Source organism: Chelon labrosus (genome assembly GCF_963514085.1).
Source record: "Chelon labrosus genome assembly, chromosome: 16".
In the NCBI taxonomy this organism is placed as follows: domain Eukaryota; kingdom Metazoa; phylum Chordata; class Actinopteri; order Mugiliformes; family Mugilidae; genus Chelon; species Chelon labrosus.
In genome coordinates, this window is record NC_140349.1 from 8745999 (window position 1) to 8767250 (window position 21252).

Sequence of the window (21252 nt, forward strand, 5' to 3'; positions counted from 1 at the left end):
AACAGTATATTGCATATTCTTATTTAACTGCCAAGTAATTCGAAAACATGATTACTTTTAACCCTAAAAGGTCTGTAAAGAAGATCCCACACAGACATATTTCAAAACACATGAAAATACTAAAAGAATCACTTCTATCTGATGTGTGTTTATGGAAATAATAGCAACCATAACAAAAGAAAAGTCCTGTTTCACTGTAAAATATCAGTGTGTATGTGTGTTACTCTGTAAGTTTCATATCGAAGAATAAGTGGCATTAAAAATGTCACTAAATAAGTCTAAATCAAACATCCTAAACAAGTATAATAGTGGAAAAAGACTTTAAATTTGTTTTTGTTTTTGTAACAAAAGTATGCAACTACAAAGCTGTAGCAGCTCCACTTACTGATCTTCGTTTAATGATAAAATCAAGATATTTATCTCCCTCAACAACAAAGTGTATCGCCTCTAAAGTCTGCATACTACATTACAGTACTTTGCACTGTAATAGAGTGCCACAGTGTGGATAAAAGTAGTAAATGCAGTCAACGTTTTGCATGCGAGCAGGTTTAAAACACCATAGAAATATTAATAAAGATATTAAAATTATTAACACGCAACAGTATAAAAGATTTGTGTGTATAAACTATATTTTATAACCACATATATGTAATGCTGTGGCCGTATATTTTACAATTAAAATAAAATTGTTAAATGTAAAGGACGATTGAATTAAATGAGAAAATAAATTTATTACATAAATAAAATATAAAATAAAAAAAACATACTCAAAACGTAGTTATACTCGTTTTTAAAATCAATCAATAATAATAAAAAAAAAATAGAGTATAATTGTCTATACTTTCTTTTCCTTATTTTGTTTCGTGACGTATATGACTAACTCGACTGTCTGGGCTCGCAATGAGATGACGAGAGGAGGTGGTTTCCGTCTGTATCCCTCTGCTTGTTTTTGCTTTTGTGGATTTATTTCGACCCCCGTCTCCTCGTTTGGATGTTAGCTGTCTGCCGGAGTAAAGAAGAAAGTTTCAGGAAGGAGATAAATCATGGAATCAGGAAGCCGGCTCGCCGCACTGTCCCTCCTGCTCTCCGCCGCGTTGTCTCTCTGTGTTTGTGTCAGCGGTTCCCTGCAGGTACAAGAAACTCCGATTAGCCTGGCTGCACACAACTAGTGAATGTTTAATCTAAAGAAGGGATTTAACTTGATTTCCACATTTTTTTGTGTGTTTCTCTTATCTTTGTCCATCCTTTGCATGTTGATTTTTAAATTAAGCAAACTTTTTGTTTAGTTTTACCTTACTGTGGCCTCATGGTTAATGTTTACCAATGTATTAACTGAACTGAAAGTAAGGCCATCACCTGACATTGTAATTTGACACCTGATTCCTCATGAGATATAACTCCTGCCCTAACTGGATCGGCCAGGGACAACTTTCCCCATTAGTCAGCCTATTTTGTCCCCGTCTTCACTCTCCGTCCTCTTTCAGATCAACCCTCTGGTGTATGACGAGCAGCTGCTGTGGGTGAGCGGAGTCCAGGGGGAGGTGAACACCTACAGGATCCCTCTGCTCACCTTCACCCCAAAGGGAAGCCTGCTGGCTTTCGCTGAAGCAAGGAAGTTGTCATTCGGCGATGTTGGGGCAAAGTTTATTGCAATGCGGCGGTCCACGGACAAAGGCAGGAGCACCGCCACAAACACGCAGATTGTACACATGCACAAGCTCAACACAACGCTCATAAATGGGGAAAACCTCATATTATTGTTTACATTCCTTTTATTGTTTCTGAAAGTCAAGAACTAATGTCATCGTTTGCGTAAAAGCTGCTCAGTATTTCTCAAATGATTTTACAAAACATTAAGGAAACTGCCTGATGACAGTTTAAACATATGTACACAAAAGCAGAAACTGTGAGAAAACTGACCCAACAAATAAATGAAACGTAAAATATTAAAGTATATGATGTAAAGGTTGTCCTGATCTATCTTCCCTTCAGGAGCCACCTGGTCCCCGACCTCCTTTATCGTGGACGATGGACTGGTGCCGGACGGACTGAATCTGGGCTCCGTGGTGGTGGACGAGGAGGTGGGCTCAGTGATTCTGATCTACAGCTACTGCTTCCACCACTACTACTGCAGCCCATCCAGCACAATGATGGTGGAGAGCAGGGACGACGGCCTCAGCTGGAGCACGCCCAGAGACCTCTCGGTCCAGCTCGGAGCCAAGGCCTTTCTGGCCGGGCCGGGCTTCGGCATCCAGGTGAGAGAGTACGAAGGTACTGTGGTTATCCGCTACTGAAAATGTAGTTTTGGTCCAAACTTTATGCTCTCGAGCAAATTGAAGCCGGTTAGCCTCATTGATTAGTGGTTTTCTTAAGGCTGCACAGCTGTTCAGTCCCAGTCCCTTGAGTTCCCTTCACATTGTACGTGTGGAAATGCTCTTACTTTCACTATTAAACATAGCCCTGAGTTCTACTGTTGTTTTTCTTTGATTTGATTTCACCAAACGTTTAGGTGATCACAGATCACAATCAATCAGGATTTTTTTCCGACCACATTTCTTCCTCAAAGACGATGGTTCCCCACTATCCTTCCAGTTTTTAATAATGCGTTGGACAGTTCTTAACCCAATTTTAGTAGTTTCTTCAATCTCATTAGATGTTTTCTCTGCTTGATGCATGCCAATGATTTGACCCTTCTCAAACAAACTAGCATCCTTTTCCACGACCACAGGATGTCTTTCGACGTGGTTGTTTAAGAAATGAGAAGCTACTCATTGCATCAGTTGGGGTTAAATAACTTGTTGCCAGCTGAAAGATGATCATCCATGCAGTAATTATCCAATAGGAGGCTCGTACCTATTTGCTTAGTTAAATCCAGGTGGCGACTTTGCCCAGGCAGTGTGTAAGTGTGCACATTCAAACCATCCCATCCCCCCTCGGTGCGATGGTTGAGTGGAATCCAGGTGTCGGTCTGGTTTCAGCAATCGTACCAGGCTTGTTGTTACTTATTCAAGTTCTGTGTCAAGAGAAAAAGATCTTGGAGGTTTACCACGAGAAATGCAGAGATCTGACATCCTTGGTTTTATGGAGGGCCTATAAAATGTTAGACGTGCATTCCAGAGTCACTTGAGAACCTCAATCGCATTTTCTTCTTCTTCTTCAAAGCTGTGTTTCATATTCCCAGGTGTTTGACAGAATTGCTTGTATTGTTGATGGCGATGTTAGATTGTCTTAATCTTAGGTTTGAAGATTTCATTCTTCTATTTTGAATGCTCCAAGAGTAGATGGCGGTCAGTGCGCTCCCATTTTGGGGAAGCAAGACAGGAACCAAGCACTGAACTGCTGTGGATGTGGTGAGCAGTAAAATGGATTTTAGCTAAAAAGCTCTTTACAAATTTAAGTGTGTGCTCTATTTGTCATATTATCACACTTTACCATTTCCGAGTAGAACTCAAGCCGTTATCACACCCATTTTGTCTCAAGATGCGTTACTGAACTCTGCACATTTCCCGTCTGTGGTATAAATAAGCGGTGAGCTTACCTTATGTTATTTTTATCTCATTTTATTTTAGAACCGAGAGCTTTAAACCTCCAGATAAAGCACTAAAGCGGCAAGCGCAGTCGAAAAAGCTCCTTTTATCTGGAAGCATCTGTTTGTGGCCGAGCTGGTAGATGGAAAGAAAACAGTACTGGTGTAGGTGATAATTGTGAAAATGCACAACTTGAAGCAGTTTCCTAATATTTCGACGGATAGCCTTATTTTTGGATTCTTAGAACAAACGCATTGAATGCATTTAAAACAGACTGCAACGTTTGCTGCCCCAGGATCATTATATATAATCAAATGCGAGCCATAATTGCTAATTCCTCTCCATGAGCCATTATCAGCTATTATGAGCTATTATGTTTTGTGAACATCCCTGCTGGTTTTTGCAAACTCAACCTTCACTTGAATTAGGGCCCATTTAGATTAAAAATGTTATTCTGGGTTTATTTTATGACATATTTGTCATGATTATACTGTTATTTTTATAGGCCCTTTTTATAAAAACTTTTTATATTGTTTTTATTAAGCAAGATGACAGTCAGGAAGACTAGAGATGACACTAAGTGTATTTTCATTTTAACATGTTGACACCCATGCCTCTGTGTGACATCCTTTTTGTGTCTTTTTAACTACAGAAGCGTTACGAGCCAGCAAAGGGACGACTGGTGGTTTGTGGACATGGAACCATCGAGGGCGACGGTGTTTTCTGCATCCTGAGCGACGACCACGGACGTAACTGGTACAACGGTGCAGCGCTGAAAAGCATCCCGTACAACCAGCCGAAGAAAGCACATGACTTCAACCCTGACGAATGCCAGGTGTGTTCGCTGTCACGTTACAATGCGGACATGAGTTGACCTTGTATTACTGGTCAATACTGGCTATAAGAACTGCAAAACTAAAGCTTTGCTAATTGAAACATTTAAGTTTCTAGGTTCTAGGCATAGTTATTTTATTCCAACAATTCATGAATATGTAAGAAATCCTTAGTACTTAGATATACTGTCCAGGGTAAAGGCAGAACAAAGCAAAACCACAATGACTGATTCCCGATTACTGGCACCTCTCTTACTATACTGGATAGGTTTGCACGGGAAATGAGTCATACTCAAAGAGAAGCTAAACATGCCACTTCATTAAACGCTGCAGTCGTATAATATTTCTCTTATTTCAGAACTTTTGTTTTAGTTTTGCACGGTGCAGAGTTACTATAATTCTTAGTACTTTCATTAAGACATCTTCTGGCAGCAGTTGGCAAGAAATTTACGACCTTGACAAATGTATTTTTTAAAAAGAAAAAGAGATCGGATCAGCTTTTTGTAAACTGTCTACCAAGCACCAAAGGAAGTCAGGGAAAACAACGAAATACAGTTTGGCAGTTTTTTTGGTTCAGGAGCAATAAAAAATAGAAACTATAGCACCATAAAGATAGAAAAACTAGAGCAGCTATATACACAATAGCATACTTTATATACAATAAAAGCATGCAATATCACAAAAATGAATGTAATTGGTACAATGATGGAAAAAAGCAGCATTTTAAAACGGTAAACAATTAAACAATAGTGCAAATGGTATCTATGTTCGTGCAAATATGCCTATTGAGGTAGGTGGACTGGGGAATAAATATGGGGGTGGTAATGGTGAGCCGATGGTTTGCATTGCCGACTTCGTGTCCTCTGTGCAGCTGCTGAACCACACAGTGCAGCGGTAGGACAGGATGCTCTCTATAGCTGACCTGTAGGAAGTTGGTAACTACACTAGTTAGTTGTATGTAGGTCTTCTGCCCTCTAGTGGGCAAAAAATGCTGCTGTCATTTTTTTCTTTTTTTAATTTTAAAACTTCTTACCTCATTGGCTTTGTTTTCTGCAGTGATACCAAGGTCTCATAATTAATCACATACAGTATCAGTCAGTGGTTGTTTAAACTTTTAAACCGATCTGAAATCACAATTAGATGTCCTTTCCTACATCTCTTTCCTTGTGCAGCCAGTTGAGATGACGGACGGCAGCATCGTCATCAACGTGCGGAACCAGAACAGCTACCACTGTCGGTGTCGCATGGTGGTGAGAAGCTACGACGGAGGGTTGACCCTGCCCATAGATAATCTGACCTTTGATACCAAGCTGGTGGATCCTGTGGTAGCAGCCGGAGCGCTGCAAAAAGATGGAGTGCTCTACTTCACCAACCCGTCCAATGACCAGAAAAGTAAGAACCGCAAAGAGTCACAATCTCCTCTTCCTCCAAACTCTGTTACCATTAGAAATACATGTCTGTGAATGTTTTCAGCCGTCCTGGTAAGAGATATCCAAAAAACAACAGTGAAACAAGTGCAACTGTTGATGGGTTTCTTGAAAAAACTCCAAGAAGCTACTTGGATGAGAGGCAAAGCCCTACAAGGGACTAAGATATGCAGTAGATTGTTTTCATTTCGTTTCATTTTGTTTTCTCCCACTTATCCGGGTCCGGGTCGCGGGGGCAGCAACTTCAGCAGGGAATCCCAGACAGCCCTCTCCCCAGCCACTTCAGCCAGCTCCTCCGGAGGAACCCCCAGGCGAGAGATATAATCCCTCCATCGTGTCCTGGGTCGGCCCCGAGGTCTCCTTCCGGTGGGACATGCCCGAAATACCTCTCCCGGGAGGCGTCCGGGAGGCTTCTTTCGGTCATTACCCAAAGGTTATGACCATAGGTGAGGGTTGGAACGTAGATCGACTGGTAAATTGAGACCCGGCTCCGACCCGGAGTGGGCAATCCACCCTTTTCCGACTGAGGACCATGGCCTCAGACTTGGACGTGCTGATCTTCATCCCAGCCGCTTCACACTCGGCTGCGAACCGCCCCATCAAGAGCTGGAGGTCGTTGTTTGATGAAGCTAAGAGGACCACTTCATCTGCAAAAAGCAGGGACGAGATCCTCCGATCACTGAACCCGACACCCTCTCCCACCCGGCTTAGCCTAGAAATTCTGTCCATAAAAATTATGAACAGAACCGGTGACAAAGGGCAGCCATTGCAGAGACCAACCCTCACTGGGAACAGGTCCGACTTACTACTGGCTACATGGACCAAACTCGCACTCCTTTGGTGCAGGGACTGAATGGCCCTTAGTAAGGGGTCATCTACCTCATACTCCCGGAGCACCCCCCACAGGGCCCTCATTTCCAACACCCTGGCATAGACCTTGCCGGGGAGGCTGAGGAGTGTGATCCCCTTATAGTTGGACCACACCCTCTGGTCCACTTTTTTAAAGATGGGGACCACCACCCTGGTCTGCCACTCCAGAGGTACTGTAAACGCAATGTTGCAGAGAGGTGTCAGCCAGGACAGCCCTACAACATTCAGAGCCTTGAGATACCCAGGGCGGATCTCATCCGTTCCCAGAGCTCTGTCGCCGCGGAGTTGTTTCACTACCTCAGTGTAAGTGAGTTGCAGCCTTCCCCTCTGAGGCGTTGGACGGTTTGCCAGAACCTCTTCGGAGCTGATCGATAGTCTTCTTCCATAGCCTCACTGAACTCCTCCCACGCCCGAGTGTTTGCCTCAGCGACTGCCCTCACCGCGGACCACCTAGCCATCCGGTACCGGTCAGCTGCTTCAGGAGACCCACAGACCAGCCATGCCCTGTAGGCCTCCTTCTTCAGCCTGACGGCTCACCTCACCTCCGGTGGCCACCAGTAGGTTCGGGGATTACCACCGTGACCAGCACCAGCGACCTTGCAGCCGCGACCTTGCAGCCGCAACTTGCAGCAGCCGCAACTTGCAACAGCGGAACATGGCCCATTCAGACTCAGTGTCCCCCACCGCCGCCCAGGACGCGATTGAAGCTCTGCCAGATGTGGGAGTTGAAGACCATCTTGACAGGTTCTTCCACCAGGCGTTACCAACAGGCCCTCACCACTCATTTGGGCCTACCAGGTCAGTGTGGCGTCTTCCTCTGCCATCTGATCCAACTCTCCACCAGGTAGTGATCAGTTGACAGCTCTGTTCCTCTCTTTACCCGAGTGTCCGGAACATACGGTCGCAGGTCAGATGATATGACTATAAAGTCAATCATCGACCTACGACCTAGGCTGACATGGTGCCAAGAGCACCGATGAACAACCTTATGTTCGAACATGGTGTTAGTTATGGACAAACTGCAACTCCTGCAGAAGTCCAATAACTGAACAGCGCTCGAGTTCAGATCAGGTAGGCCATTCCTCCCAGTCACGCCCCTCCAGGTCACGCTGTCATTGCCCACATGAGCGTTGAAGTCTCCCAGCAGGACAATGGAGTCCCCAGTTGGGGCGCATCCAGTGTCCGTCCTAGGGCCTCCAAAAAGGGTGGGTACTCTGAACTGCTGTTCGGCGCCTATGCAACAAAGCAAGGTAGCACAACAAACATGTTTCACCACCTGAAACAACACCATCGCATGCTGCACGAAGACTGTATTGCAATGAGAGAAACAACGGGGACTTCTCAGTCATCCCAAAAGAAGCCCAATCAAAGTTTGATTGCTGATGCGTTCAGTAGCGTTACACCGTATGAGTCGACATCCACCAGGCATCACAGACGCTATAACATACCACATTGCAAAAGACATGGTACCCGTGTACACAGTCTCGAAAGAGGGCTTTAAAATAATGGTTCGGACGCTCGATATCGAGATATCTGGCATAAATATCGAGATATGAAATTTTGTCCATATCGTTCAGTCCTATTCCAGACCCAACGCTATGTGTCGAGGTGAGGCCGACTATATCTAGTCGATAGCGCTCAGCCTCTTCCACAAGTTCCGGCTCCTTCCACGCCAGAGAGGTGACATTCCATGTCCCAAAAGCCAGCTTCCATAACCAAGGATCAGACTGCCAAGACCCTCGCCTTGGTCTGCTACCCAATCCACAATGCACCGGACCCTTTATGCTCCTCTTGCGGGTGGTGGGCCTACAGGGAGGCATGTCTCCTGTTCGGGCTGGGCCCGGCCGGACCCCATGGGCAAAGGCCCAGCCACCAGGTGCTCGCCCACGAGCCCCAGCCCCAGGCCTGGCTCCAGGATGGGGCCCCGGTAACCCTCTGGGCCGGGTACACGGACTCTTAGTCTTTTTCTTCATAAAGGGTCTTCTGGACCGTTCTTTGTCTGGCCCTTTGCCTAGGACCAGTCTGCCTTGGGAGACCCTACCAGGGGCAAATTGCCCCAGAGTGCATAGCTCCTAGGGTCATTAGGACACTCAAACTGATCCACCACGATAAGGTGACGCAGTAGATTGAATTTCCCATGTTTATTTCTTCTTTGTTAGCTATTTATTAGTAAGTAAATAAGACAATAGTTGCTTGGAACGGCCATTTTTCTATCTGCATTAGTTATCTCCATCCAAGAGTGCCTCTGCATATTCATCTGCTGGTTCCTTTACATGCATGAGGCTGACTTTATCTGAGAAAACAATATCTTATGAGGCAAATCTGTAATTACATGTGTTTCAGTGAAACCCGAGGAGCATTTTTGCTGTAGATGCACTGACCTGCATGAAGAGTGCAAATTTAGCATGATCTATAGGGGCACAATAGCCACATTAATTGGGAATATTCCGGCTGAAATAAACACAATTGCCCTTGTTAAATTAAATTGCTTTATCTCTCAGGAGTAAACCTAACCTTACGGTGGTCGCTGACGAATGGTATGTCTTGGGTGGATGAAAGTCTCCAGATATGGGCGGGACCCAGCGGCTACTCCAGCATTACGTCACTGGACAGTGGGTCTGTACAGGACCGGAAGCACATCTTTGTCATTTATGAGAAGGGCCATAAGGACTATTACGAGACCGTCTCCTTCGTCAAGATCCACCTGTATGGCGGCCAGTAGAGCACATGGGCAGGAGGTGAGGAGAAAGAGGTCATGTATGAGTAACAATGCAACCTTGATAGATTTATTATATCACAGCACGACTCTTGTTTTGATCTCACCTTGTGTTTGTCTACCAGATTCAAGCCTTTAAGGGAAAAAGAGGAAGAGAAGTAGCCTACTTCATTTATATACGGGCCAGTGCTTAAAACGTTAAAAGCCTTTTTTGTTATAATTCAGCACTTGAATTTTCTGTATTTTGCAATTTCGTCACCCTGTTAAAATAATCGCCTAACTAATTTTTTCAAGTTTTTCAGGAAACACAAAAATGCAAATCCGCTTAAGGCACACACTTGGCATAGGCCACTATCTTAAAGGGGTAAAATCACATGATCTGATCAACTGAGGATGTAGGAAATTTTACCATAGGTGGCCGGCGTCATGAGGAAATAATTTATGCAAAAAAAACAATTTTGACAAAAAATGACTTGGGCGATTATTTTAACAGTGTGACGATTTTTAAATCAGATGTGTGTGTGTGTCTCATTGCAATGAATGTGAATGGGTGAGTGTGTCATGCATAACATGGCCAAAGTAGCTTCTTTTGTACTTATGCGAAATATATTATGGGGTTTCTTTCCTTTTTTTTTTTTGTAATCAGTCTATACTTCAATTTGCCAGTAAATTAGGTACACTAGTGAAAAATGAATTCTTTCAACATATGTTTGAAATAACAGACTATTGAAGTGTATTGTGTTGTATCAGCACGTTACAGTTAATTTGACAACCACATCGTAGTCAGTGGACCAGGGTAAATAACACTTTATTGTGTAACAGGTTAACGGCACCACAAACGACATCCTTCAAACTGGTCACACAGTTGAATTACCACCTTTCTTACATTGTTTCAACATTATAACAGGAATGAAGTTGGATGTACCTAATGTTTTGGCATGCAAGTGTAGATTTGGGAGTGAAGGTGAAGCTGGGTTCAGGATCTTCTATGTCTGTAGCATAAATAAATTGTTCCTGACAGATACATATTGCTTCGTTCATTGTATCATAAATGAAAATAAATCCAACCATTGTCGAGCACACTTACAAATTTTTCTTTTTCATAAAATATGTGATGGAGAGACTTTTTTTTATTTCTGTTGTGTAATAGATGAGCTTGGTTTAAACCTACATATCTCAGATATGAAGAGTAATTTGAATGTCACTCTTGTGTATTTTCCTGAATGTCTCTCTCATATTACATCTCATTTTACCAATGTTCTACTTTAATATATTTTAAAAATAAAATCAACAGGCTGGATGTTCCAACATAAACTGTTTATGCTGTGTCCCATTAAATTAGGATGATAATAAAAAGAGAATATTGCTCTTTTTTACATGAATGTAGGAGCTATATATTCATTTGTACTTTCTTGGTTTCACTCCTCCTGCACACTAGGAGAAGTGACACTTACCTGTTGTTGAGGTTGGACTGTTTTTGTCCCCTTCCTCTTCCCTATGAATGGTGCTCTAACTACCCTTGTCCATCAGAGGCTCCAGTGTCAATAAAGGTTTGCCATCCACACCGCATCATCAACGTCCGGTCGGACATTACAGTATGTGTGTATAAACTATATTTTATAACAACATATAAGTAATGTTGTGGCCGTATATTTTACAATTCGTAAAACTCTTGAATGTAAAGGACAAGTAAATTTAATGAGAAAATGTATTACATATAGTGAGCACTTCTCCTTTGCCGAGATAATCCATCCCACCTCACAGGTGTGGCATATCAAGATGCTGATTAGACAGCATGATTATTGCACAGGTGTGCCTTAGGCTGGCCACGATAAAAGGCCACTCTAAAAATGTTCATTTTTATCACACAGCACAATGCCACAGATGTCGCAAGTGTTGAGGGAGCGTGCAATTGGCATGCTGACAGCAGGAATGTCCACCACAGCTGTTGCCTGTGAATTGAATGTTCATGTCTCTACCATAAGCCGCCTCCAAAGGCGTTTCAGAGAATTTGGCAGTACATACAAGCGGCCTCACAACCGCAGACCACGTGTAACCACACCAGCCCAGGATCTCCACATCCAACATGTTCACCTCTTATGGTATGGGCAGGCGTATGTTATGGACGACAAACACAGGTGCATTTTATTGATGGCATTGTGAATGCGCAGAGATACCGTGACGAGATCCTGAGGCCCACTGTTGTGCCATTCATCCACGACCACCACCTCATGTTGCGGCATGATAATGCACGGCCCCATGTTGCAAGGATCTGTACACAATTCCTGGAAGCTGAAAACATCCCATTTCTTGCATGGCCAGCATACTCACCGGACATGTCACACATTGAGCATGTTTGGGATGCTCTGGATCGGCGTGTACGACCGCGTGTTCCAGTTTCTGCCAATATCCAGCAACTTCGCACAGCCATTGAAGAGGAGTGGACCAACGTTCCACAGGCCACAATCAACAACCTGATCAACTCTATGTGAAGGAGATGTGTTGCACTGTGTGAGGCAAATGGTGGTCACACCAGATATACACACCTGTGCAATATTCATGCTGTCTAATCAGCATCTTAATACTGTATGCCACACCTGTGAGGTGGGATGGATTATCTCGGCAAAGGAGAAGTGCTCACTATCACAGATTCAGACAGATTTGTGAACAATATTTGAGAAAAATGGTTATTTTGTGTATTTAGAAAATGTTTTAGATCTTTGAGTTCAGCTAATGATAAATGGGAGCAAAAACAAAAGTGTTGCGTTTATATTTTTGTTCAGTGTATGTATTTCCTTTTTATTTATCAGTCATGTGACCGCCCACTTTGGTCATATGACTAACTCGACTTTCTGGTTGTACAATTGTAATTGTTACAGTCCTCTGCTTATAATTTGATGAGCAGAGGAGGTGGTTTCCGTCTGTATTCCTCTGCTTGTTTTTGCTTTTGAGGATTTATTTCGACCCCCGTCTCCTCGTTTGGATGTTAGCTGTCTGCCGGAGTAAAGAAGAAAGTTTCAAGAAGGAGTTAAATCATGGAATCAGGAAGCCGGCTCCCCGCACTGTCCCTCCTGCTCTCCGCCGCGTTGTCTCTCTGTGTTCGTGTCAGCGGTTCCCTGCAGGTACAAGAAACTACAGTTAGCCGCTAGATTTAACGTATTAACACGAGATCTGCAGGCTGCACACAACTAGTGAATGTTTAATCTAAAGAAGGGATTTAATTTGATTTCCACACTTTTTTGTGTGTTTCTCTTATCTTTGTCCAGCCTTTGCAAGTTGATTTTTAAAATAATCTAACTTTTTGTTTAGTTTTGCCTTACTGTGGCCTCATGGTTAATGTTTACCAATGTATTAACTGAACTGAAAGTAAGGGCATCACCTGAGATTGTAAATCTGACACCTGATACCTCATGAGATACAACTCCTGCCCTAACTGGATCGGCCAGGTACAACTTTCCCCATTAGTCAGCCTATTTTGTCCCCGTCTTCACTCTCCGTCCTCTTTCAGATCAACCCTCTGGTGAATGACGAGCAGCTGCTTTGGGTGAGCGGAACCCAGGGGGAGGTGAACACCTACAGGATCCCTCTGCTCACCTTCACCCCAAAGGGGAGCCTGCTGGCTTTCGCTGAAGCAAGGAAGTTGTCACCCAGCGATGTTGGGGCAAAGTTTATTGCAATGCGGCGGTCCACGGACAAAGGCAGGAGCACCGCCACAAACACGCAGCTTGTACACGTGCACAAGCTCAACACAATGCTCATAAATGGGGAAAACCTCATATTATTGTTTACGTTCCTTTTATTGTTTCTGAAAGTCAAGAACTAATGTCATCGTTTGCGTAAAAGCTGCTCAGTATTTCTCAAATGATTTTACAAAACATTAAGGAAACTGCCTGATGACAGTTTAAACATATGTACACAAAAGCAGAAACTGTGAGGAAAACTGAGTCAACACATAAATGAAACATAAAATATTAAAGTATATGGTGTAAAGGTTCTCCTGATCTACCGTCCTCTCAGGAGCCACCTGGTCCCCGACCTCCTTTATCGTGGACGATGGACTGGTGCCGGACGGACTGAATCTGGGCTCCGTGGTGGTGGACGAGGAGGTGGGCTCAGTGATTCTGATCTACAGCGTCTGCTTCCACCACTACTACTGCAGCCCGTCCAGCACAATGATGGTGGAGAGCAGGGACGACGGCCTCAGCTGGAGCACACCCAGAGACCTCTCGGTCCAGCTCGGAGCCAAGGCCTTTCTGGCCGGGCCGGGCTTCGGCATCCAGGTGAGAGAGTACAAAGGTACTGTGGTTATCTGCTACTGAAAATGTAGTTTTGCTCCAATCTTTATGCTCCCTAGCAAATTGAAGCCGGTTATCCTCACTGATTAGTGGTTTTCTTAAGGCTACACAGCTGTTCAGTCCCAATCCCTTGAGTTCCCTTCACATTGTACGTGTGGAAATGCTCTTTCTTTAGCAGTTCCCCACTATCCTTCCAGTTTTTAATAATGCGTTGGACAGTTCTTAACCCAGTTTTAGTAGTTTCTACAATCTCCTTGGATGTTTTCTCTGCTTGATGCTGCCAATGATTTGACCCTTCTCAGACAAACTAACATCTTTTCCACAACCACAGGATGTGTCTTTCGACGTGGTTGTTTAAGAAATGAGAAGCTACTCATTGCATCAGTTGGGGTTAAATAACTTGTTGCCAGCTGAAAGATAATCACCCATGCAGTAAATATCCAATAGGAGGCTCGTGGGATCCAGGCGCTGGTCTGGGTTCAGCAATCGTATCAGGCTTGTTGTTACTTATTCAACTTTTCTGTATGGAGTTCTGTGTCAAGAGAAAAAGATCTTGGAGGTTTACCAGCAGAAATGCAGGGATCTGACATCCTTGGTTTGATGGAGGGCCTGTAAAATGTTAGACGTCCATTCCAGAGTCACAAGAGTCATTTGAGAACCTCAATCGCATTTTCTTCTTCTTCTTCTTCAAAGCTGGGTTTCATATTCCCAGGTGTTTGACAGAATTGCTAGTATTGTTGATGGCGATGTTAGATTGTCTTAATCTTAGGTTTGAAGATTTCATTCTTCTATTTTGAATGCTCCAAGAGTAGATGGTGGTCAGTGCGCTCCCATTTTGGGGAAGCAGACAGGAACCAAGCACTGAACTGCTGTGGATGTGGTGAGCAGTAAAATGCATTTTAGCTAAAAAGCTAAATTTGTAATATTATCAACACTTTACCATTTCCGAGTAGAACTCAAGCCGTTATCACACCCAGTTTGTCTCAAGATGCGTTACTGAACTCTGCACATTTCCCCCTCTGTGGTATAAATAAGCGGTGAGCTTACCTTATGTTATTTTTATCTCATTTTACTTTAGAACCGAGAGCTTTAAACCTCCAGATAAATCACTTAAGCGTCAGGTGCAGTCGAAAAAGCTCCTTTTACCAGGAAGCATCTGTTTGTGGCCGAGCTGGTAGATAGAAAGAAAACAGTACTGGTGTAGGTGATAATTGTGAAAATGCACAACTTGAAGCAGTTTCCAAATATTTCGACGGATAGCTTTATTTTTGGATTCTTAGAACAAACGCATTGAATGCATTTAAAACAGACTGCAACGTTTGCTGCCCCAGGATCATTATATATAATCAAATGTGAGCTATAATTGTGCAAATTAGCAGCTTATTCCTCTCCATGAGCCATTATCAGCTATTATGAGCTATTATGTTTTGTGAACATCCCTGCTGGTTTTTGCAGACTCAACCTTCACATGAATTAGGGCCCATTTAGATTAAAAATGTTATTCTGGGTTTATTTTATGACATATTTGTCATGATTATACTGTTATTTTTATAGGCCCTTTTTATAAAAACTTTTTATATTGTTTTTATTAAGCAAGATGACAGTCAGGAAGACGAGAGATGACACTAAGTGTATTTTCATTTTAACATGTTGACACCCATGCCTCTGTGTGACATCCTTTTTGTGTCTTTTTAACTGCAGAAGCGTTACGAGCCAGCAAAGGGACGACTGGTGGTTTGTGGACATGGAACCATCGAGGGCGACGGTGTTTTCTGCATCCTGAGCGACGACCACGGACGTAACTGGTACAACGGTGCAGCGCTGAAAAGCATCCCGTACAACCAGCCGAAGAAAGCACATGACTTCAACCCTGACGAATGCCAGGTGTGTTCGCTGTCACGTTACAATGCGGACATGAGTTGACTGTGTGTTATTGGTCAATACTGGCTATAAGAACTGCAAAAGTAAAGCTTTGCTAATTGAAACATTTAAGTTTCTAGGTTCTAGGCATAGTTATTTTATTCCAACAATTCATGAATATGTAAGAAATCCTCAGTACTTAGATATACTGTCCACGGTAAAGGCAGAACAAAGCAAAACCACAATGACTGATTCCCGATTACTGGCACCTCTCTTACTATACTGGATAGGTTTGCACGGGAAATGAGTCATACCCAAAGAGAAGCGAAACATGCCACTTCATTAAACGTTGCAGTCGTATAATATTTCTCTTATTTCAGAACTTTTCTTTTAGTTTTGAACAGTGAAGCGTTACTATAATTCTTAGTACTTTCATTAAGACATCTTCTGGCAGCAGTTGGCAAGAAATTTACGACCTTGACAAATGTATTTTTTAAAAAGAAAAAGAGATCGGATCAGCTTTTTGTAAACTGTCTACCAAGCACCAAAGGAAGTTAGGGTTAGTTTTATTGTCATTGTCCGGTGAAAAACAACAAAATACAGTTTGGCAGTTTTTTGGTTCGGGAGCAATGGAAAAATAGAAACTATAGCACCATAAAGATAAAAAACTAGAGCAGCTATATACACAATAAAATACTTTATATACAATAAAAGCACACAATAGCACAAAAATGAATGTAATTGGTACAATGATGAAAAAAGCAGCATTTTAAAACCGTAAACAATTAAACAATAGTGCAAATGGTACCTATGTTCGTGCAAATATGCCTATTGAGGTAGGTGGACTGGAATAAATATGGGGGTTATTGCACAGCGGTCTATGAAGGAGAGGCTGAAGGAGTGAGGCATTTGATGGCTTGATGGTAGAAGCTGTTTTTTTAGTCGATTAGTTCTGGATTTGATAACTCTGTATCTCTTCCCAGAAGACAGTGTGGTGAACAGTCTACATCCAGGGTGGGTTTGGTCCCTGTAGATGTGACTGGCTTTCTTTTGGAGCTGGCCTGTGTAGATGTCTCTCATGGGGGGTAATGGTGAGCTGATGGTTTGCTCTGCCGACTTCGTGTCCTCCTCTGTGCAGCTGCTGAACCACACAGTGCAGCGGTAGGACAGGATGCTCTCTATAGCTGACCTGTAGGAAGTTGGTAACTACACTAGTTAGTTGTATGTAGGTCTTCTGCCCTCTAGTGGGCAAAAAATGCTGCTGTCATTTTTTTCTTTTTTTTAATTTTAAAACTTCTTATCTCATTGGCTTTGTTTTGTGCAGTGATACCAAGGTCTCATAATTAATCACATACAGTATCAGTCAGTGGTTGTTTAAACTTTTAAACCGATCTGAAATCACAATTAGATGTCCTTTCCTACGTCTCTTTCCTTGTGCAGCCAGTTGAGATGACGGACGGCAGCATCGTCATCAACGTGCGGAACCAGAACAACTACCACTGTCGGTGTCGCATGGTGGTGAGAAGCTATGACGGAGGGTTGACCCTGCCCATAGATAATCTGACCTTTGATACCAAGCTGGTGGACCCCGTGGTAGCAGCCGGGGCGCTGCAAAAAGATGGAGTGCTCTACTTCACCAACCCGTCCAACGACCAGAAAAGTAAGAACCGCAAAGAGTCACAATCTCCTCTTCCTCCAAACTCTGTTACCACTGAAGTAAAACTAGAAATGTCATGTCTGTCTCACTGCTCGTTTGGGCCTACCAGGTCTGTGTGGCGTCTTCCTCTGCCATCTGATCCAACTCACCACCAGGTGGTGATCAGTTGACAGCTCTGCTCCTCTCTTTACTCGAGTGTCCAGAACATACGGTCGCAGGTCAGATGATATGACTATAAAGTCAATCATCGACCTACGACGTAGGCCGACATGGTGCCAAGAGCACCGATGAACAACCTTATGTTCGAACATGGTGTTAGTTATGGACAAACTGCAACTCCTGCAGAAGTGCAATAACTGAGCAGCGCTCGAGTTCAGATCAGGTAGGCCATTCCTCCCAATCACGCCCCTCCAGGTCACACTGTCTTTGCCCACATGAGCGTTAAAGTCTTCCAGCAGGACAATGGAGTCCCCAGTCGGGGCGCCATCCAGCGTCCGTCCTAGGGCCTCCAAAAAGGGTGGGTACTCTGAACTGCTGAACTGCAACCCTTTCGTCCACCCGGGAGAACTCCAACGTACAGGCAGAGAGTCCAGGGGCAAGCAAAAAGCCCACCCCAACCCCAGCCTCTCACCCTGAGCAACTCCAGCAAAGAAGAGGGTCCAACCCCTCTCAAGGACTTGGGCTAGGGTTACCACATTGCAAAAGACATGGTACCCGTGTACACAGTCTCGAAAGAGGGCTTTAAAAAATGGTTCAGACGCTCAATATCGAGATATCTGGCATGAATATCGAGATATGAAATTTTGTCCATATCGTTTAGCCCTATTCCAGACCCAACGCTATGTGTCCAGGTGAGGCCGACTATATCTAGTCGATAGCGCTCAACCTCTTCTACAAGTTCCGGCTCCTTCCACGCCAGAGAGGTGACATTCCATGTCCCAAAAGCCAGCTTTCATAACCAAGGATCAGACTGCCAAGGCCCAATCCACAATGCACCGGACCCTTTATGCTCCTCCTGCAAGTGGTGGGCCTACAGGGAGGCATGTCTCCCGTTCGGGCTGGGCCCGTCCGGAACCCATGGGCGAAGGCCATCAGGCGCTCGCCCACGAGCCCCAGGCCTGGCTCCAGGATGGGGCCCCGGTAACCCTCCGGGCCGGGTACACGGACCCTTAGCCTTTTTCTTCATAAAGGGTCTTCTGAACCGTTCTTTGTCTGGCCCTTCGCCTAGGACCAGTCTGCCTTGGGAGACCCTACCAGGGGCAAATTGCCCCGGACAGCATAGCTCCTAGGGTCATTAGGACACTCAAACTCCTCATTAGGACACTCAAACTCCTCCACATCGATAAGGTGACGGTTCAAGGAGGAGCAGTCGATTGTATTTCCCATGTTTATTTCTTCTTTGTTAGTTATTTATTAGTAAGTAAATAAGACAATAGTTGCTTGGAACGGCCATTTTTCTATCTGCATTAGTGATCTCCATCCAAGAGTGCCTCTGCATATTCATCTGCTGGTTCCTTTACATGCATGAGGCTGACTTTATCTAAGGGGCAAATCTGTAATTACATGTGTTTCAGTGAAACCCGAAGAGCATCTTTGCTGTAGCTGCACTGACCTGCATGAAGAGTGCAAATTTAGCATGATCTATAGGGGCACAATAGCCACATTAATTGGGATAATTTCAGGCTGAAATAAACACAATTGCTCTTGTTAAATTAAATTGCTTTATCTCTCAGGAGTAAACCTAACCTTACGGTGGTCGCTGACGAATGGTATGTCTTGGGTGGATGAAAGTCTACGGATATGGGCGGGACCTAGCGGCTACTCCAGCATTACGTCACTGGACAGTGGGTCTGTACAGGACCGGAAGTACATCTTTGTCATTTATGAGAAGGGCCACAAGGTCTATGACGAGACCGTCTCCTTCGTCAAGATCCACCTGTATGGCGGCCAGTAGAGCACATGGCCAGGAGGTAAGGAGAAAGAGGTCATGTATGAGTAACAATGCAACCTCGATAGATTTATTATATCACAGCACAACTCTTGTTTTGATCTCACCTTGTGTTTGTCTACCAGATTCAAGCCTTTAAGGGAAAAAGAGGAAGAGGTTGTTTGCTCCAGGGACTTTCTCAGGAAGAAAAATATACTTAAAAACAGGGAAAAACCATCTGCATCATCCATGAATGTCCAGCGGTTTGTCTTCATACTGTGATATATCTATCTTAAACATTTTCCTCTTAATCTGTCTTTCTGTTCTCCTACATCTACAAAAAAAAAAGCACAGTCACAGTATTTTGTTAGATTCGTGATCTGACAAAGCTAGAGATATGGGAGAAAATATATCTGAAACTTTACAGCATTCTTAGAGAAGTAGCCTACTTCATTTATATATGGGTCAGTGCTTGTAATTATGATTTTCTTCCCTATTATGTGCCATGAATTCATTCTGGTTGAAATTAGCTCTGTCTTTGGAGCCACCGCTAATTGTGTAAAATAACGTTAAAAGCCTTTTTTGTTGTAATTCAGCACTTGAATGTATTTCGCAATTTTTAAATCAGATGTGTGTGTGCGTCATTTCAATGAATGTGAATGGGTGAGTGTGTGATGCATAACATGGCCAAAGTAGCTTATTTTGTACTTATGCGAAATATATTATGGGGTTTCTTCTCTTTTTTTTTTTTTTTTTGTAATCAGTCTGTACTTCACATACACTAGTTTGCCAGTAAATTAGGTACACTAGTGAAAATTAATGCTTTCAACATATGTTTGAAATAACAGAGAGGTACGTTGATTTAACTGTGTTCTCATGTTGGAAGCATTTGTGCTACTATTGAAGTGTATTGTGTTGTATCAACACATGTTACAGTTAATTTGACAACCACATCGTAGTCAGTGGACCAGGGTAAATAACACTTTATTGTGTAACAGGTTAACGGCACCACAAACAACATCCTCCAAACTGGTCGAATAGTTGAATTACCACCTTTCTTACATTGTTTCAACATTATAACAGGAATGAAGTTGGATGTACCTAATGTTTTGGCATGTGAGTGTAGATTTGGGAGCGAAGGTGAAGCTGGGTTCGAGATCTATGTCTGTAGCATAAATAAATTTTTCCTGACAGACGCATATTGCTTCGTGCGTTGTGTCATAAATGCAACGAAATCTAACCATTGTCGAGCACAGTTACAAATTTTTCTTTCTTTTTCATAAAATACGTGATGGAGAGACTTTTTTTTAAATTTCTGTTGTGTAATAGAAGGGCTTGGTTTAAACCTTTGTACTTTAGTAGCGACTTTGAATGTCACTCTTGTGTATTTTCATGAACGTCTCTCTCATATTACATCTCATTTTACCAATTTTACTTTAATATATTTTAAAAATAAAATCAACAGGCTGGATGTTCCAACATAAACTGTTTATGCTGTGCGTCCCATAAAATTAGGACGATAATAAAAAGGGAATATTGCTTTTTTTGCAGTGAATGTAGGAGCTATATATTCGTTTGTTTTTTTCTTGGTTTCACTCCTCCTGCACACTAGGGGGTGTAATTGTCACGGCTGAGGCTGGTCACAAGAAATTTAAGTTCATGTTACGAATCACAGGTGTTGCTTATTTTGGGGAGAAGCAAACAGTTGTTGACTGTCCTCGAAGGACCTGTATTTTTTTTTTTTTTTTAGTTTGGATTATGTATGGAAAAGAGAGTGGTTAATCTGCAAATAAATTCATTTTGATTTAAAGTAAAGAAAGTTTCAGCATCAATTTCTCCGGGTTACAAGTCAGATCAATCTACAAATTAGCAATCAGTCGCGGCTGAAAATTGGGACTCGGTCACAACAGTGAATTTTATGCAAATCAACAAATTAAAAGAACATTGTGAAAAACGGAAACGGGGCAGGTATGTGGTTGGATGAGAAACGAGGGGGTGGGTGTGAGGAAGGGAGAGTCGTGTGTGTGTGTTGTGTTTTGGGAAAGTTAGAGTGAGCAGAGAAAGAACGGAGAACCGTTATATCAGTCAACTGCTGTTAACTGCTACAGTTAACTCATATAACGGTTATTGTTGTTTCTTT

The 21252-nt window shown here is 43.2% G+C and overlaps 2 protein-coding genes across 3 annotated transcripts; both read left to right on the top strand.

Moving 5' to 3' along the window:
* The first annotated feature begins 850 nt into the window (after positions 1 to 850).
* On the top strand, positions 851 to 10971 carry LOC311501419 (sialidase-1-like). Of its 2 annotated transcripts, XM_084563226.1 has the most exons (7): positions 851 to 1130; positions 1485 to 1674; positions 1993 to 2255; positions 4180 to 4362; positions 5533 to 5752; positions 9159 to 9395; positions 9499 to 10971. In XM_084563226.1, exons 1-6 carry the CDS (start codon positions 1044 to 1046, stop codon positions 9377 to 9379), a joined length of 1164 nt encoding a protein of 387 aa, XP_084419352.1. In that variant the 5' UTR covers positions 851 to 1043; the 3' UTR covers positions 9380 to 9395; positions 9499 to 10971. The 2 variants fall into 2 exon arrangements, with proteins under 2 accessions (XP_084419352.1, XP_084419351.1); XM_084563225.1 differs by having other exon boundaries at positions 9159 to 10971.
* Positions 10972 to 11071: 100 nt separating this feature from the next.
* On the top strand, positions 11072 to 20954 carry LOC311501484 (sialidase-1-like). The gene is made up of 7 exons (XM_084563336.1): positions 11072 to 12495; positions 12882 to 13071; positions 13391 to 13653; positions 15370 to 15552; positions 16969 to 17188; positions 18919 to 19155; positions 19259 to 20954. The coding sequence occupies exons 1-6, from the start codon at positions 12409 to 12411 to the stop codon at positions 19137 to 19139; spliced, it is 1164 nt and encodes a 387-aa protein (XP_084419462.1). The 5' UTR covers positions 11072 to 12408; the 3' UTR covers positions 19140 to 19155; positions 19259 to 20954.
* Positions 20955 to 21252: the final 298 nt, after the last annotated feature.

Coding starts and splice junctions, on each gene's coding strand:
- LOC311501419 (XM_084563225.1), top strand. CDS start 1,044: ATGGAATCAGGAAGCCGGCTCGCCGCACTGTCCCTCCTGCTCTCCGCC. Junction 2,256..4,179: donor GGCCGGGCTTCGGCATCCAG/GTGAGAGAGTAC, acceptor TTTTAACTACAG/AAGCGTTACGAGCCAGCAAA. Junction 4,363..5,532: donor TCAACCCTGACGAATGCCAG/GTGTGTTCGCTG, acceptor TTCCTTGTGCAG/CCAGTTGAGATGACGGACGG.
- LOC311501484 (XM_084563336.1), top strand. CDS start 12,409: ATGGAATCAGGAAGCCGGCTCCCCGCACTGTCCCTCCTGCTCTCCGCC. Junction 13,072..13,390: donor GCGGCGGTCCACGGACAAAG/GCAGGAGCACCG, acceptor CCGTCCTCTCAG/GAGCCACCTGGTCCCCGACC. Junction 15,553..16,968: donor TCAACCCTGACGAATGCCAG/GTGTGTTCGCTG, acceptor TTCCTTGTGCAG/CCAGTTGAGATGACGGACGG.